The sequence below is a fragment of the Hyperolius riggenbachi genome, chromosome 4 (assembly GCF_040937935.1).
Source record: "Hyperolius riggenbachi isolate aHypRig1 chromosome 4, aHypRig1.pri, whole genome shotgun sequence".
In the NCBI taxonomy this organism is placed as follows: Eukaryota; Metazoa; Chordata; class Amphibia; order Anura; family Hyperoliidae; genus Hyperolius; species Hyperolius riggenbachi.
In genome coordinates, this window is record NC_090649.1 from 306,168,033 (window position 1) to 306,185,912 (window position 17,880).

Here is a 17,880-nt window from a genome sequence, read left to right on the forward strand (position 1 = left end):
GTGTGTGTGTGTGTGTGTGTGTGTGTGTGTGTGTGTGTGTGTGTGTGTGTGTGTGTGTGTGTGTGTGTGTGTGTGTGTGTGTGTGTGTGTGTGTGTGTGTGTGTGTGTGTGTGTGTGTGTGTGTGTTTTTCCGGGAGAAGTATAAACTTTGATAAATGCCACACTACTAAGTGTCACAGATTCAGTGCAGTACTATTTAGACATTAGGGAACAATTTTATAGTCATATAATTAGACAGTGTCTGGACACAAAAATGAAACCCACTCAAACAGTAGAACAAACAAACTCTATATATAGCCAGGGCAGAACTTGAACTCCAGTGTTCTAAGCAGCAAGGCTAACCAGAGTACCATTTCTGGTAACACAACAGAGTTGGAAGTACTGTTATCAGTTGTTATCAGCAACTTTCACTATCAGTCACCCTCTTGTGTCAGTCATCCCCCTCAGGGGACCTTTCACCCAACCCCAGATATGAAACACATCATATTCATTATTCAAGTAGGCCAATTTAACAATAAAATATCCTTTCTACATTACATCCTTCTGCCATTGTGGAACATCAGTGCTCAGATTTCTAGGCTGCAAAAACTACTTTATGACAAACATGCTGAAAACCCCACTTGCAGGTCACTGATAAGAGGAGACCCTGAAGACAAGAGTGAGCGGACTAATTGTGCACTGCGCTTTTCTATGATGATAAAACATTTTCAACAGCGACGGGAAGCACAATAGAGTTGGGGGCTGTCAGGGGGGCCCACAGGTTATTTTTGCCCCGGGACCACATTGTAGCTAAAACCGTCCCTGACAGAGAGCTGAGGTGACTGCCAAAATGCTCCACTTTTGTCTCATCAGTCTACAGGACATTCTGCCTTTGTGGCTTTTAAATGCACAATTTGGGAAATTTCTAGTCTGCCTTATTTTTCCTTTTGACAGTGGATTTCTTGCCCTTCTGCCATTAAGCCCAGCTTCCAAAAAGCAGCAAAAGGTGTTTAACAGATGCTCTCTATGTTCTCTAGTTTGAGTTTCAGTGCATCAGTTTTAGTTGCAAGACCAGCTATCAGTTATCAAGTGCAAATGCATCAGTAATGGTGACCAACAGGAAACTCCATTGGCAAATTCAAAGATGCTTTTGTCAGTATTCTTGTTAATGCTTCAACAGTATAGTGTAGGAAGCCTTAGCAAAAAGCCTTTTTGAACCTGCCACCTACGCTCCCCAATGGTCCTTTAATTGACCAATGAGAATCCTCCCCAGGAAGGATCTTTATTTCACAATCAGTTGACCAATGGAAAGCCCTGGCTGGAGATTCAAATAAGCTTTAGTCGGGGCTCCTGTAGTGTGGTGGAGTGCTGGCGAGGTATAGTCTTGTGGCAGAGGTCCTGAGAGTATACAATACAAGAACCAGGAACAAAAAAATATCACCATGCTGGGTAATATTAAAAAAAGTGCATCATTTGATGAGCGATATCTAGTCTGTCATACTTTTTCCAGGAAGTGGTGCTTCTTGGCACTTGACACCAGCAATTTGAAAGGAGCGAAGAGAACTTCTGGAAATACAATTGTTCCAAATACTGTAGTTACTTTTACTACTGCTGGATGAGCGATTATTTGTCCAATGGTGTAGAGCCCGCTGGATCAGGCAATTTAGAAATCAGCTCATTTTAAAAATTTGCCAGCTCTTAACACTGGCAAGTTTAGTAAGTGCATAAGGCCCGAAGAATGGTAACCAACAAAGATCACACCAAGCGCAAGACATGGAATACTCAAAGGAACCTCAGATGCTATTTCTGACGTTGCTGAATTTTAATCAGCCATCAAAAGAAAACTGAACAAAAATACTATGCATGGCAGATCACAAAGGAGAAAATACAATATTATCATAGAAGAACATTGCTCTGCATCAGTGGCATAGCTAAGGTGCTATGGGCCACGGTGCAAGTAGTACAGTGGGCCCCTCCCAAGCACTCTATACATAACGATACGGCACTCCAAAACCTGCAAAAGACAACCACGGTGTCAGAGGTGCAACAAGGGGATGGGGAACAGTTTTGTTAGAGCCAATACTGTGGTTGAAGGTGGGCACTGCTGCAGTCATAACCTCTGCACCCTCTATTACTACGCCACTGCCGTCCATCAATTTGCTATACAACACATGGATAAGCTAAAAGGCTTAGACTCAATGGAAAAGTTTGTTTAGCAAAACAAATTTGAGAACAAAACCTCAATCTCATCAGTGAATCACACTGGCCATCACTGATGGAACTATGGATTCTGAACTTGACATGCAAATTTGTCAAGAAAATGTCAAGGCATCAATTCGTAAACCGAAGCAAAAGAGAAAATCATGCAGCAAGACAATGACCATAGATACTCATGTCACTCGATATTTGGATTGCTATCCAACACTATAAAAGTTTTGGCTTAATTATCCCTTAAACCAAAAGTCAAAATTGAAATAAAAGTTAGATACCTTAGAAGAGGGAAGCCTCTGAATAGTCCTGAAGGCTTCCCCTATCGTTCTTGACACCACCTCGACCCAGCGCTGGGATTCTCTTATTAAATCAGACAAGAGCTTGTTGATTTTGCACTCTAGGTTGCATTCCCCTCAGTGTAGGAGCATAGCCACATTGCGCCTGCACAAAAGAAACCACTCGTGCATGGAGTAAGAAGACGTAAGGGGGGAAATTAATTTCATATGCTATGATCTTAAAGGACTTCAGATGTAAACTTAAAGTGAATCCGAGACAGACTTTTGCTGCCTTCATTTTTCTCCCCCTTACATATAGTTTATTGGGCATTCTTCCCCCAAGTGTTTTTATATGTAATTTATTACCTTATTGCATGTTAATAAATGTATCCATGCCCCAAGCTCCCTCCAGCGCCTAGGCATTCTGAGTCCCATGCTGCAAGTGCTCATGGGAGCTCAGCCTGGAAGCAGGAGGCTTTTGCTGAAGCATGCATGAGATTTCAGAGGCAAGGGAACGGAGAGAGGAGGAAAGAGGAGTGGAGTTTTCACGGGTCGAGGGGTGGAGATGCAGAGCAGCTTGCCTGTGTAATGATGACAAGCAGAACATAGCTGATCTCATTGTATCACAGGAAGAAATATTCATATGCTGTTGAAGCTGTTTCCAGCTAGATTTACTGTGTAAACCATCTAAACTTTAGCCAAGTTACATATAGACAAGTTACTTGCTATAGTAAGTTTTTCATTTTGGATCGGCTTTAAAAATCAATTTTGTACTCAACTTGGGCTTCTTCCAGCCCCTCGCAGCTGTCTCAGTCCCTCGCCACAGTCCTGGTCCTCTTTGGTTTTCCCGCTGGCTGCCTGCAATGATGGCGACCCATCGGAGGGGTCAGCTCTTCTGCGTGTCCACGTCATCTGGCACATACTGCACCTGTGCACAACTACGGCACAGACACAGTATGCGTCAGATGATGTGAACACGCAGGCGCATAAGTGCCGACCCCGCCGGTGGGTCGCGATCCTTATGGCTGGCCAGCGGGGACTCCTAGGGGGACTGGAGCTGCGGCGAGGGACTGAGATGGCTGTGAGGAGCTGGAAGAAGCCCCAGGCGAGTACAAAATAGATTTTGACATTTGCATCGGCAGTCCTCTGTCCTCAAGGCCCACCAACACTGCATGTTTTGTATAAAGCCACAGAGGTAGTTAATCAGCTTTGCTGAGACACGAATTGGCTCACCTGTGCACGTTTGTGGTATCCTGCAAAACATGTACTGTTGGTGGGCCTTGAGGACAGGGTCGAGGAACAAGTGACCCTACACCATGGACTACTTTCTAAATCCAATCCAAAGATAGGATAATAGCTCTGGATCATCCACAGGCTTTCTTCTATGGCAAATATCTAACTTTTCTTTTTCTCACAGGTTTGCTTTAATGCTGGTCACAAGTACAAGATGCACATAAATCATCATCTCTCTATTTCATTCACTGGCTCATAATTCTACATATATCTGGAAGTAAAACGTATTACTTTCACAACTGCCCAGCTAGGTTGGTTCACTAAGGTGAAACATTCATGACATAGGATTGAGAGATTCTTGTATCCATAGGAATGCTGGGATGTGTCCATGCAGTTAGGAGTCATCACTCACATTTCATCACCAGTGGTGCTATGCAAGGTAGCTTTCCTAACTATTCACTGTGAAACATATGGAGAGGCTTAATGGACAAATGTTAAGGTGGCCATACACTTATTGCCTGTCAAGTCGAACCTGACAGGAATCGATCCGATGTGTGCGACACACTAGGAACAGATTTCCAATAGATTTCAGAATGAAATCTATTGGAAATCGATCTAAATGCACTATTGCACCATTAGATCCAATGTAACATCATGGGTCATCAATTTGCTGCCAGCAGCAGATCGACCTAGATTTTCCATCTAGTCAGATAGATCAAATCGATCGAAAATGGTCACAAATCAACTGATCGATTTAATATATTCGACTTCTGATCGATCGATTCCATAGAATCGATCGATAGCTGAAATCGACCACTGTATCGGCCCCTTTAGAGACCCCAGAGCAAAGCAATAACATGTATGTGATTGTAATGCAGCTTGTTCATTTGAAATACCTACATATTTGATAAGGGTTTTTCCCTAGGGGAAAGAGGAAATACCACCTTTATCGACCCCATCCTCAAGCCCGAAGTCAAAGCAGCAATCTATCTTAAAATTCAAGATTCAAGAGTGGTCGATTTCTGGAATGCCCTTCCACAACACATCCGCCACTCTCCCACCTTCGAAATCTTTAAACGTTCCCTCAAAACCCACCTTTTCCGACAAGCATATTCTCTAGCTTAGGCCATGCACCCACTAAATAACCTAATTATGCACTGCCTGTACATATACTGTATACATCCCCACCTCTTGTTTCCACCCCATTCCTTTAGATTGTAAGCTCGCAAGGGCAGGGCTCTCATCCTTTTGTGTCATGGACGGTTATTAATTTAATTGCTTGCACACTGTTAGAAATTTATACATTTTAGTCATCATGTTAAATCAAGTTGTAATCAGCAGTGCTGTATCTTGTATCAGTGTTCATATTTCATGTATATCATTGTCTGTATCATTATGTATCCCTTGTTTGTTTTCTTACATTGTACAGCGCCACGGAATATGTTGGCGCTTTATAAATAAATAATAATAATAATAATATTATTATTAATAAGAGCACTTCATGCTTCCCTCTGCTGACATGTTTTATGGAGATGCTGGTTTCATTTGCTAGCAGGACTTGATACCTGCCTACACTGCCAAAGCACAAATACATGGTTCAATGAACATGGTATCACTGTGCTTGACTGGTCAGTAAACTCGTCTGACATAAATCCCATAGACGACCTATGGGGTATTGTCAAGAGGATAATGAGGGACACCAAAGAAAAAAAATGCGGACAAGGTGAAGGCTGCCATGAAAGCATCCTGGGCTTTCAAAACACTTCTGGAGTGCCACAGGCCTCAATGCCATGCCACATTGAAGCAGTAATTCATGCAAATGCAGCCCCAACCAAATACTGAGCGGGCAACATGGACATACTTCTCCGTAAGACAAATTCTGAATTGAAAAAAATATATTTTTTATTGGTCTAAAATATTTTCATTTTCTGAGGTACTGAATTTAAAGGAAAACTTAAGTCAACTATAAAAAATGAGATTTACTCACATGGGGCTTCCCTCAGCCCCCAGCAGCCGATCGGTGCCCTCGCAGCCCCGCTCTGACGCTCCAGGACCCGCCGGCGAACACTTCCGGTTTGGCAGTCACCGGCCGACAGGCATGGGAACGCGAGTGATTCTTCGCGTTCCCAGCCTGTATATGTCCCCCTATGCTGCTATTGCGACCAGCTGTCCGCAATAGCAGCATAGGGGGCGATATACAGGCTGGGAACGCGAAGAATCACTCGCGTTCCCATGCCTGTCGGCCGGTGACTGCCAAACCGGAAGTGTTCGCCGGCGGGTCCTGGAGCGTCAGAGCGGGGCTGCGAGGGCACCGATCGGCTGCTGGGGGCTGAGGGAAGCCCCAGGTGAGTAAATCTCATTTTTTATAGTTCTTAAGTTTTCCTTTAAGGTTTTCATTGCTTGTAGGCATTAATCAGCAAAATATAAAACATAAGCGCTTGATACATGTCACTCTGTGTGTGCAGAAGCTAAATTAAAGATTTTTACTTTTTGAATTGAATTTCTGAACTAAATTAACTTTTCAATGATATTATAATTTATTAATTTGCACAAGTATAGTGCATGTATAAACAAAACAAAACAAAAAAAAACAAACAAACATAATAAACAGGGCTGGAAAGTAATGCTTTAGAATGCACAGATATTTTTATGCTGAGGTTTAGTGCAGTTATGCACAGGCTACCAATATGTTTATATGTGATAACATAAAAGAATCACAGGGGAACTGAGGTGTCACAGATTTTCCAGAGTAGGTGTGATGACAAAATAAAAAAGCACTTCAACTGCTCACTGCCACCGCCAAAAAGAGAAGCCACATCCTTTAGAGAATACCTACAAAGCAAAATAACATCATGTACGCAAGTACGTGCGGTGGGGTTCAACGCTGGTACCATGTGTAAAGTCTCTGACAAACTAGCACTACAGTACATCCATTAGCAGAGGACAAATGCTGCTGGGAGACAACAGGTGGATACATGTTAGCACACATCTGGAAGCCAACGCAAAATAATATTTTAAGATGAACTGAACATTCTCAAAGAGGAACATTGAGATTTTTTTTTTTTTTTTTTTAACAAAAAGGAAAGAGAGTGTGTTTTGAGCAGAAGAAGAATAGATAAGCAAAAGAGAAAAAAAATCCTCATATCCCATCAGTATCATGTAGAGAAAAAGTTCCCCACGCAGCATGGGAGGAATCAAGCTTACTACTAGCGCACATGGCTAGAGGTTTGTTTGTTTTATTCCCGTATTTGAATACACGCCCCTTTATTTCTTATATAGATACCAAGGTTTATCCCGATTGCTTAGGGTCCTGTTTCACACTTGAAATCTCTGCAAAATCACAGCTATTTTCCAGCAATTCCGTTTGCAATTCTCACTCAGCGCTTCTCATTCCCCTACCGAGAATTGCAATCACGGAAACATTTTACAACGATTTTCAGTATGAGGCCTCTTCACACTACAAGCAATTCTGAATTTTAATTCAAGTTAGAAAAACACTGCAAGCTGCTACGTTTTTTAAACCTGAATCAAATATCGGATCGTATAAAAAAAAAAAAAAATCTGACTCGCATGTAGTGTGCAAGAGGCCTGAAACAGACTGCTGTTCACACTGTTTGCTGCCATTTCTCTGCTGTGCCTGATCCTGTGCCGCTATTTCTCTGCTCTCCGCTGGGTTGCAATGCCGATGCTGCGTCTGATCCTCCTATGTCTACAGTATTATATTTTGCTAATGATAATAAAAGATCGATATCTCTGCATGCAAAGCTTCTAGACACTCCATGGAATATCTATTCTATATTGTGAACCAGTGGGGCTGCATTTTGACACAGAGGTAGTTCGGAGGACCGAGGGGGGAAAGTCAGTACAAAAATCCTCAGACGCCTCGACTCTAGAGCCCCTGCAGGGCTATGGAGTGGGTACAAAACCTGAAGTACCAAAAAAGTAGGCAAAAGGGTCTTACTAAAATTATTCTGAGTATTTTCATGCTCGTTTGTAGCTTGCATGGAATTTTATTGTGATCTGAAATTTCACCCAGGAGAAAACTTAGGATGTAAAAGTGTATAGCCAGAATGAAGCAGACAAATGTTATGGTAACATACAAAGTGACTCATTACTTTGGTGTACCATTTGATTTTTCATAAATTAAAACAAAAGATTACAAAAAATTAACATTTGTTTAAAGGGAAGGTCCGAGGAATTTAAAAATAAAAAATCCACTTACCTGGGGCTTCTTCCAGCCCCTGGCATCTGTCCTGTGCCCTCACCGCAGCTCTGGTGGCTCCCGGTCCCCTCCGGTGGAGAAGCAGACCTTGCCAGGTCGGCTTCCTCTGCGCTACAGCATGCGGTTCACTGGTCACACTGACGTCATCTGGACTGTACAGCGCAGGCACAGATAATGTCAGCGTGACTCAGAGCTGCACACGCAGGCGCAGTAGAAATCCTGCGCCAGAGGGGACTCAGGACCACCAGCGGTGAACAGAGCTGCGGCGAGGGCACAGAACGGCTGGCAGGGGCTGGAGAAAGCCCCAGGTAAGTGGATTTTTGTATTTTTAAAGTGCTCGGATGTGCACAGGGAGTCTGAAGAGTGTGTAATATATATATATATATATATATATATATATATATATATATATATATATATATATATATATATATATATATATATATATATATATATATATATATATATATATACATATACATATATATATATATATATATATATATATACATACACACATATATATATATACATATATATATATATACATACATATATATATATATATATATATATATATATATATACATACATACATACATACATACATATATATATATATATATATATATATACGCTTCAGATTCACTTTAAGCCACTGTTCATCCATACTAGCTGCAGGCTCTGATCTGGCACCAAAAAATTTTCTCCCTCACTATTACAGTCAAAGTTTTAACTGCCTAAAGAAAATTTAGAACACTCAGACATTTTTACAATCAACACCCTGAACTTCTGGTTCACCTACCCACTTGTTAACTCACAGCTGCTGTGAGGCGAGACCTTAGTTCTTAACTAGCTAAAATCTGTGTGGGTGGTCAGAAGAAATAGAACATTGCTAAATTGGTGAAGGAAACTTCAACTGAGAGGAATATGGAAGCTGCCACAGTTACCTATGTTTATAAATGGCAGTTCAGTTGTCTGGTAGTTCCTCTTATCATCTAAATGCCTTTATCATCTAAAATAAGTAAGATAAATACTGCATAGTGGCTTGCAGTGCAAAAACTTCAGATCTGGCTCCACATGGACACTATCTATATGGATTATGTTCTCCACGTGTTTCTTAAAGAGCAGCTGTCGGACATACTATCTCAGAAAAAAAACAAACACATATAAGTAGATAAATACTTGCTCTACTTACATAACATAGTGGTGTGGGTACTTATCAGTTAGCCGGGCGCATCCTCTAGGTGGCGACAAAACTCCACCAGAGTTACATCTTTTCCTACGATCCATTTCGGCCTGGAGGGGGAATAGTAATTAGCACCACCTGCCGGATGCGCCCGGCTAACGGATAAGTACCGTGGTGTGAAAAACTATTTGCCCCCTTTCTAAATTTCTTATTCTTTTGCATGTTTGTCACACTTAAATGTTTCTGCTCATCAGAAACGGTTAACTATTAGTCAAAGATAACTTAATTGAACACAAAATGCAGTTTTAAATGATGTTTTTTATTATTTAGTGAGAAAAAAAAACTCCAAATCTACATGGCCCTGTGTAAAAAAGTGATTGCCCCCCTTGTTAAAAAATAACTTAACTGTAGTTTATCACACCTGAGTTCAATTTCTGTAGTCACCCCCAGGCCTGATTCCTGCCACACCTGTTTCAATCAAAAAATCACTTAAATAGGAGCTGACACAGAGAAGTAGACCAAAAGCACCTCAAAAGCTAGACATCATGCCAAGATCCAAAGAAATTCAGGAACAAATGAGAACAAAAGTACTGTAATTGAGATCCATCAGTCTGGTAAAGGTTATAAAGCCATTTCTAAAGCTTTGGGACTCCAGCGAACCACAGTGAGAGCCATTATCCACAAATGGCAAAAAACATGGAACAGTGATGAACCTTCCCAGGAGTGGCCGGCCGACCAAAATTACCCCAAGAGCGCAGAGAAAACTCATCCGAGAGGCCACAAAAGACCCCAGGACAACATCTAAAGAACTGCAGGCCTCACTTGCCTCAATTAAGGTCAGCGTTTACGACTCCACCATAAGAAAGAGACTGGGCAAAAACGGCCTGCGTGGCAGATATCCAAGGCGCAAACTACTTTTAAGCAAAAAGAACATTAAGGCTTGTCTTAATTTTGCTAAAAAAAACCATCTCAATGATTGCCAAGACTTTTGGGAAAATACCTTGTGGACCGACGAGACAAAAGTTGAACTTTTTGGAAGGTGCATGTCCCGTTACATCTGGCGTAGAAGTAACACAGCATTTCAGCAAAAGAACATCATACCAACAGTAAAATATGGTGGTGATAGTGTGATGGTCTGGGGTTGTTTTGCTGCTTCAGGACCTGGAAGGCTTGCTGTGATAGATGGAACCATGAATTCTACTGTCTACCAAAAAAATCCTGAAGGAGAATGTCCGGCCATCTGTTCATCAACTCAAGCTGAAGCGATCTTGGGTGCTGCAGCAGGACAATGACCCAAAACACACCACCAAATCCACCTCTGAATGGCTGAAGAAAAACAAAATGAAGACTTTGGAGTGGCCTAGTCAAAGTCCTGACCTGAATCCTATTGAGATGTTGTGGCATGACCTTAAAAAGGCGGTTCATGCTAGAAAACCCTCAAATAAAGCTGAATTACAACAATTCTGCAAAGATGAGTGGGCCAAAATTCCTCCAGAGCGCTGTAAAAGACTCGTTGCAAGTTATCGCAAACGCTTGATTGCAGTTATTGCTGCTAAGGGTGGCCCAACCAGTTATTAGGTTCAGGGGGCAATTTCTTCCTCACACAGGGCCATGTAGGTTTTGAGTTTTTTTTCTCACTAAATATTAAAAACCATCATTTAAAACTGCATTTTGTGTTCAATTATGTTATCTTTGACTAATAGTTAACGGTTTTTGATGAGCAGAAACATTTAAGTGTGACAAACATGCAAAAGAATAAGAAATCAGGAAGGGGGCAAATAGTTTTTCACATCACTGTATGTATTACACTGTCCACGTTTTGATTTTAGTGATTTTTCTACAGTAACAAAAGAGAAAATCCTTCTTCCTTCCTAGCATTTCCCATTTTAACTCTGGCTATTTTAAAGCCAATTCTGATGGGCACGGCTCCACCTACAATTAGCTACAGAGCAGGTGATGCTACTAAATGTCTATGGCCCTAATGGGGAAAATAAGGATTTTTTTGACATTTTAGTGAATCAAATAAATACAATTTCCCAAGCATCTTTGACAGTTGTAGGAGACATTAATTCAGTGGTTGATCATAAAAGGAATAGGAGCCATCCCGAGTGCCTTGGCACGTGTAACGGATACCAGGCTGCCATTACTACTAGAGACATCTAACTTGCTAGACAGCTGGAGGTACCTCAACCCTTTTGACAAAGAATATACCTTTTTTTTCTCCAAAACATGCAACATAGTCAAGAATAGATATGTTCCTGGTGCGCGACAGAATGGTGAACAGAATGAACTCCTGCTCTATAAGGGAAATACTTATTTGTGATCACGCGCCAGTAACGCTCGACTTGCATAATGTAGTTCAAAAAGGTTCGGACTGGGTTTGGAGGTTTCCCACGAGCCTATATGGCGACGAGGCATTCAAACAGCTACTACATATTGGTGGATTGAATATGAAAAAGCATAAGGAGACAACTGTGCTGTTCTGGGAGACTGTTAAATACAGTACTCAAAGGCTGTATTATCTCTTATGTAGCAGCGAGGAAAAAGCAACTCACAAAGCAGTACACAGATATGGAGGGTAAGGCGAGAGAGTCACAGAAGGAATTCATAAAAAAAAAAACCTCACCGTTGACAAGGGAATATTGGATGAGGGATAATGCAAAGGCAGACCTACAGTTTACAATGAGAGAGACTCTCCACAAGGCACACACCGTTTTTTCACAGATTTGGAGGCAAGGCAGGCAGGCTGGTAGCAAACTTAGCATCAAAGCAACTTAGAAGACAAGAGGCCCCGATTGGATTACAGACGGAGAATGGCACTATAAACCATGACCCTAAAACAGTCAATGACACTTTCGCCAAGTTTTACTCTAAAAACTTTATAAGAAGAACCCCACAGATGCGCAGGATTTAGACAGCATTCTCAAACAGATTAGACTGCCCACTGTAACAGACTCAGAGGCTGACATGTTAAAGAAAGATACTGCAAACTATCAAGACACTAGCCAACGCAAAATCCCCAGGGCCAGATGGACTCCCAGCGGAGTTCTTTAAAATACTAAAACAAGATGTGGCAGATCCACTGGTGCAAGTATAAAATTCCATCCTGAATACGGGACAATATCCCAAAACAGCCAATTAGCCTATATTAAACTCATCCCAAAAGATGGGAGGCACTCCACAAAACCAGGCTTATACTGCCCTATCTCCTTATTAAACCAAGATATGAAACTGCTCTCAAAGATATTGACTGACAGGCTAGCGCAGATAGTTCCAAAGCTAGTGCAACCGAATCAGATGGGGTTTGTACGCAAGAGGGCAGCCGTTAGTAATGTGAGGAAAATTCTTACGGTATTAGAGCACGCCAAAGCATAGCCTCGTACTTATAAAGATGGAGCAGTCCTTGTGCTTGACGCAGAAAAGGCCTTTGATAATGTGGAATGGGATTGATTGCAGGTGGTGTTGAAACGACAGGGTGTCACAGGAGCTTTCTCAAAGGCAGTCCAGGCCATGTATTCTAGCCATACAGCAAAAATTGTCATGCAGGAACACATTTCTAATTCCATACAATTAACTAAGGGGACGAGGCAGGGGTGCCCCCTGTCTCCTCTGCATTTTAATCTAGCGCTGGAGCCGCTCATGACCATCTTAAGGAGTCGTATCTCAGGGATAAAGATTGGGAATATTAGAATCCAACCGGCATTGTTTGCGGATTATGCCCTTCTATTCCTGCAGGATCCCCTCCAACAAGTGCCGTAAATATTTCAGATACTAGAAGAGGTGGGTACCCTAGTGGGGTATAAGGTAAATAGGGATAAAAGCCTTCTCTTCCCATTATTTAAATAGGCGCAACTGAGAATGTGGCAAAAGTTGGGGGTAGAAATTAGCACCACAAAGTTTAAATATCTAGGGGATTTCTATACCTAGAGATCCAGCAGAACTATATGCAATCAATTACACCCCCTTGATCAAAAGCATAATAGAGCAACTGAATAGATGGCACAATCTACCAATAGGCCTAGAAGGAAAAGCAGCTTTAATAAAAATGGTTTTCATGGGTCGGCTGCTGTACCCCCTGTTTTTTGTCGATGTACTATTTTCAATTAGAATTATTCGTTTTACAGTGAACCTGAATAAAAATAAATTCATGAGATATTGAACTTTATATGTAGTATGAATGATAAATAGAACAGTAGTAGCGTAGTAAAGTCATTTTTATTTTCCGTTTTATAGCTTTACTTTTAAGATTTCATCCAACTGGCAAAGCTGCAGTTAAGAATTCACACTGCATTTTAAAGCAGAAAAAGATACAGAAGTACCTTATATACTCGTGTATAACCCTAATTTTTCAGCACAAAAAATGTTGCTAAAAAGTTACCATCCTTGGCTTATATACGAGTCAGTGGAGCAGAACAGATGGTGATGCAGGTTTTGTTACTGGCATTGGAGCTTAAAGGGAACTTTAACTGTATGGGGGGGTAAAGAGTTTCACTTACCTGGGGCCCCCTGCAGCAGTACTGTGCCCACGGAGCCGCTCTGGAATCCTCCGGTCCCCCGCTGTCACTTAGTTTAGTTTTTGATGACTCACCAGTCGGCCGGCCGCCGTGCGTACTATTGGGCGCATTCCCTACTGCAATTAGCACTGTTGCGGACCTCAACGTGTAAAAAAATACGCGTTGACGCATTCCGCACTCGTAGATATGCGGCAACGCGTATTTTTGTACACATTGCAGTCCGCAACAGCGCTAATTACAGTAGGGAATGCGTCCAATAATACACATGGCGGCCGGCCGACTGGTGAGTCGTCAAAAACGAAACTAAGTGACAGCGGGGGACCGGAGGATTCCAGAGCGGCTCCGAGGGCTCAGGACTGCTGCAGGGGGCTGGTAATAGCCCCAGGTAAGTGAAACTCTTTACCCCCTGTTCAGTTAAGGTTCCTTTAAGGATCAGCACTACAAATTCTGCTCTTGCCAGCTTGCTCCCTGCTGTGGTCTTGCCCCCCATTCCCTGTTACATGGTGTGCAGAGTGTGCTGCTCAAGACTACCTGTGTCCCCTGGCTTGTGGAACACAGTATGCCAGCAATGTTTCATAAGTGAAATGACTGGGTATTCTTTCTGAGTGGCAATCACTGTGTCTCATATCTATGAAGTCATCTAGTGCAGTCTTGAGACACAGCTGTATCATCCTTGGGGTACATCTAGCTATGGGGAGGGGGGCTCACTTGTACTGGGGGCACATCTGGCTTCTGTGGAGGGAGCTATACTGGGGAGGGGGCTTATATCAGCCCTTTAGCTTCAATTTCGTTTTCAGCAAACTGCTGGATTCAACAAGCTCTTTTGCATAGATAACTCAACTTTTTTTTTTTTAACTCTTGCTGTATTGGAAGGGTCTTCAAATAATTTCTTAATAGGGCTAGTACTATAGGTGTATACATTCATCTCATCACGTCACTTCAAATACGTTTTAAATAAGTTACGTTTAAATTTCTTTTAAAACAGTATTTCAACTTGCAAATGAGGTGGTAGTTTTATAACAAAAGGAATCTGCAATATGAAGCAACACCTTAAATACTATTCATGATGTATTTATTGTATTTAAAATATTTTATTTCATACATGGTAGATTACAGCTGTGATCACTTCATAAAAGTACATTTAAGTACTGAGGTTTGATAAAGGCATACATTCATCAAAAATATCACTGATAAAATGATCGATTCAATTTAAAAAACTACTACACTTACTTACAGAGAAGCCTTGTGAAAAATATGCTTGTGTAGTACTAGACTAGAGCACAGAATATCCTCGTTTGAGCCCAGAAAAACAACCAGCACCATCTACTAATGCAGCACCCAATACTGATTGAATATTTAAAAGTACTGGTTAAAAATCCCCATAACATTTTTTGAAATACAAAAATAAAATACTTTCTAAAATGTAAGTAAATATATACCCCCACTTAGGAAAACTGTACATAAAATCAGAAATTTACACTGTAAACATGAAGAGCAGTTATAAAGAAAATTAAGAGAAATTAAGCTTAGGAGGAACTGAGAGCTTCATCTTCCAAAAGCCATTTTTTGGCTCTCTTTCACAATGTCATCAGGGGAGGGTGTTTGAAAATCAAAGGGGATCAGTGCTGTGTCACCCATGTGACTTATTACAGTTGATGAATCACGTTCACAGTTTAAGATGCTTTTGCTGCATGGTTTTGGAATGTATGTAAAACATAAACTTAAAGCAAACGCAGATGGCTTGGCTTTCAAAGCCTTTGCCCACTGCTGGATAGGTGTCTTACGGTGTTTAGTCAGAGTTTTTTCAGAGTGAGGATATTTTTTACTGGATGGCTTTGGATCTAGTGGGTCTGAAGATATGGGTTTTGAGTCAGGCCCGATATTACTACTTATCAAAAAGCGGAGATCTATATTTGCGTCCCTTTCAGTCAATGGTTCAGAATCACATTGAAACAGACTGTGGTCATCAAGAACAGGCTTGCCAGCTTCAGCAATTAGATCAAAGAGGGAAATCTGTGGCTCAGCTCGAGCAGTGGGCCGAGTAACAGAAAGCACTGGCAAAGAAGAGGTCAGAGATTTCAAATCAAATAATGGGTCAGATGTATCTGCCAGTTGAGATAGAGGCACAAGAGAGCCAACCTGTGCTTCTGCACTACCTGAATTCTTCTGAGAAGGTTCAAAAGAAAGGTCTTGCAAGTCATTCCTCTCTTTGTGCTCCTGAATCAGGTCAGCCAGTGACGGACTTCCATATTTTGGTACAGACAAGTTTTCTCCATCAGAGGACATGCTATCCTCTGAATTTAACACTGAGCTCAGGCTGCCAAATAAATGTACTTGTTCACTTAAGCTATGATTTTCAGGAACAAGCAGTTTAGAAAAAGAAACCGCTTGCAAATTATCGGAGCTGCTCAAAGTTTCATGTTCTTTACAATTTGGTCGGTTTAAGGGTCTACTTGAAAGGCAGCCTAGCTGTAATGCATTCAAATCTGGAATCTGAGCTGTATACTTTGTGTGTGCAGTTATTTCACATGGTTTAGTTCCCAACAGATCTGATGTATCTGAGGTGGCTGGACATGACATTAAGTCAAAAAGACTAATTTCAGAGAAAGAAGCTGGTTTGAAATTACTGCTATTTGAATTTGAACTGATCAGGGCAGATAAAGACAGGCTAACAGGGAAGTTAGAAGATTGCTTTTCCTGTTTGTCACTGGTTAGGTCAATGCTGGTTGGATTCTGATCCTTCATTATGGCATATTTAGTTGGCTGTGAAGGGTGCGGAGTTTGACAAGATACAACTTGGCCATTAGACAAATTCTGTAAAGAAGAAATTATGGCTTCTTACCTTACAATGGCCAAAATTTTTCAGATAAGAAAGTGTTGAAATCAAAAAGGTCCATGCGTGAAACCAGCAACACAGATGAAGAAAGGGGGGGGGGGGAAGCACAAAAAGGCATTTATTTGCTAAATATCACAACCCTTATATGAAGTCAATATATACTGTAAATTTTGAATGTATTGTCAGTAATTATTAAGGAATACATAAAACGTATGCTTCTCCATGGAAAACTTGAAAAAGCTGTTAAAGAGAGTCTGAAGTGTAAGTAAAGAAAGAAAAGAAAAAAAAAAAAAAAAACATTCACCTAAGGAGGGAGAAGGCTCTGGGTCCTATACAGGTATCTCATTCCTCCTACAGTCCTCTTGCTGGATCCTCCGTTAGTCTCTGACCCATAGGTTGCAGAAAGCGCACTTCTGCCACTGCGGGAGGCTTTGGCAATCTCGGGAGCCCAAGTGCTCCTGAAGTCAGCCACCCCGTACTGCTCATGCACAAGAATGCATGCTCGCACATGCGCAGTACGGAAAGGCAGTCTTCAAGAGCACTCAGGCTCCTGAAGATTGCCGAAGCCTCCCACAGCGGCAGAAGTGAGCAATCTCTGGCCCATCGGTCAGAGACTGCTATCTGAAGATCCAGCACTGGAATGTGGGGACCGTAGAAGGAACGGAAAGGCTCTATATGACCCAGAGCCTTCCTTCGCCGTAGGTGAGTATCTGGGGTGTTTTTTAAATTTACACTTCAGACCCTCTTTAAATAGCAATGCACAGGTCCATAATAAGAACTTGGGAAATGCTTCCTTTGTACTTGATATGTACTTTAATATAAATAGATACAGCTTCCCAATTTTACATGGAAAAATTGTAGACCATTACAAACCAAGGGCACATTTATAACTTTCCATTGCTCCCACCAATACATTAACTTGCCTATCTCCCTCCACCAGTGTGATTTTCCTCCCTCATAGCCATCGGTGTCCCTCGCTGTGGTACTTAAAAAATACTAAGGGGCTTCTTATCCCTGGAGACATTCCCTAACTTCCAGCCAAAATACTTCCAGCCAAAAACTGCTAAAATATTTACAAAGAAAAACTATAGTTAATCAAATATGTAATGTATATTGTAGCCTACAGCTGGCGACACGTCTGCAGAATAAGCTCTATTTCAACTTATTAGTAATGCCAACTAATAAAAACTACAAAAAAATTCCAAACAATGGGGGGAAAAAAATAATACTACGTCATTACAGAAAGGTGCTACTTTAAAAATGATCAGTCACTGCTTTATGATAGGCAGATTCCTTTACAGTGGTTTGCAAAGTTTTCCACATTTTGTCACATTACTGCCACAAACATGAATCAATTTTATTGGAATTCCACGTGAAAGACCAATATAAAGTGGTGTATACGTGAGAAGTGGAATGAAAAT

At 41.4% G+C, this 17,880-nt stretch overlaps 1 protein-coding gene across 4 annotated transcripts in view; it reads right to left on the bottom strand.

Moving 5' to 3' along the window:
* Positions 1–17,880, bottom strand: part of HBS1L (HBS1 like translational GTPase) — a 126,508-nt gene that overhangs the window by 86,012 nt on the left and 22,616 nt on the right. Inside the window, exon 5 of one of the 4 annotated variants that reach the window (XM_068231619.1) lies at positions 14,679–16,460. The exons of the other annotated variants lie outside the window; for them this stretch is intronic. Within the exon in view, the coding sequence (XP_068087720.1) occupies positions 15,169–16,460 (1,292 nt within the window). The 3' untranslated portion in view covers positions 14,679–15,168. Of the gene's footprint in view, positions 1–14,678; positions 16,461–17,880 lie in introns of those variants that run through there. 4 annotated transcript variants of the gene reach the window in all.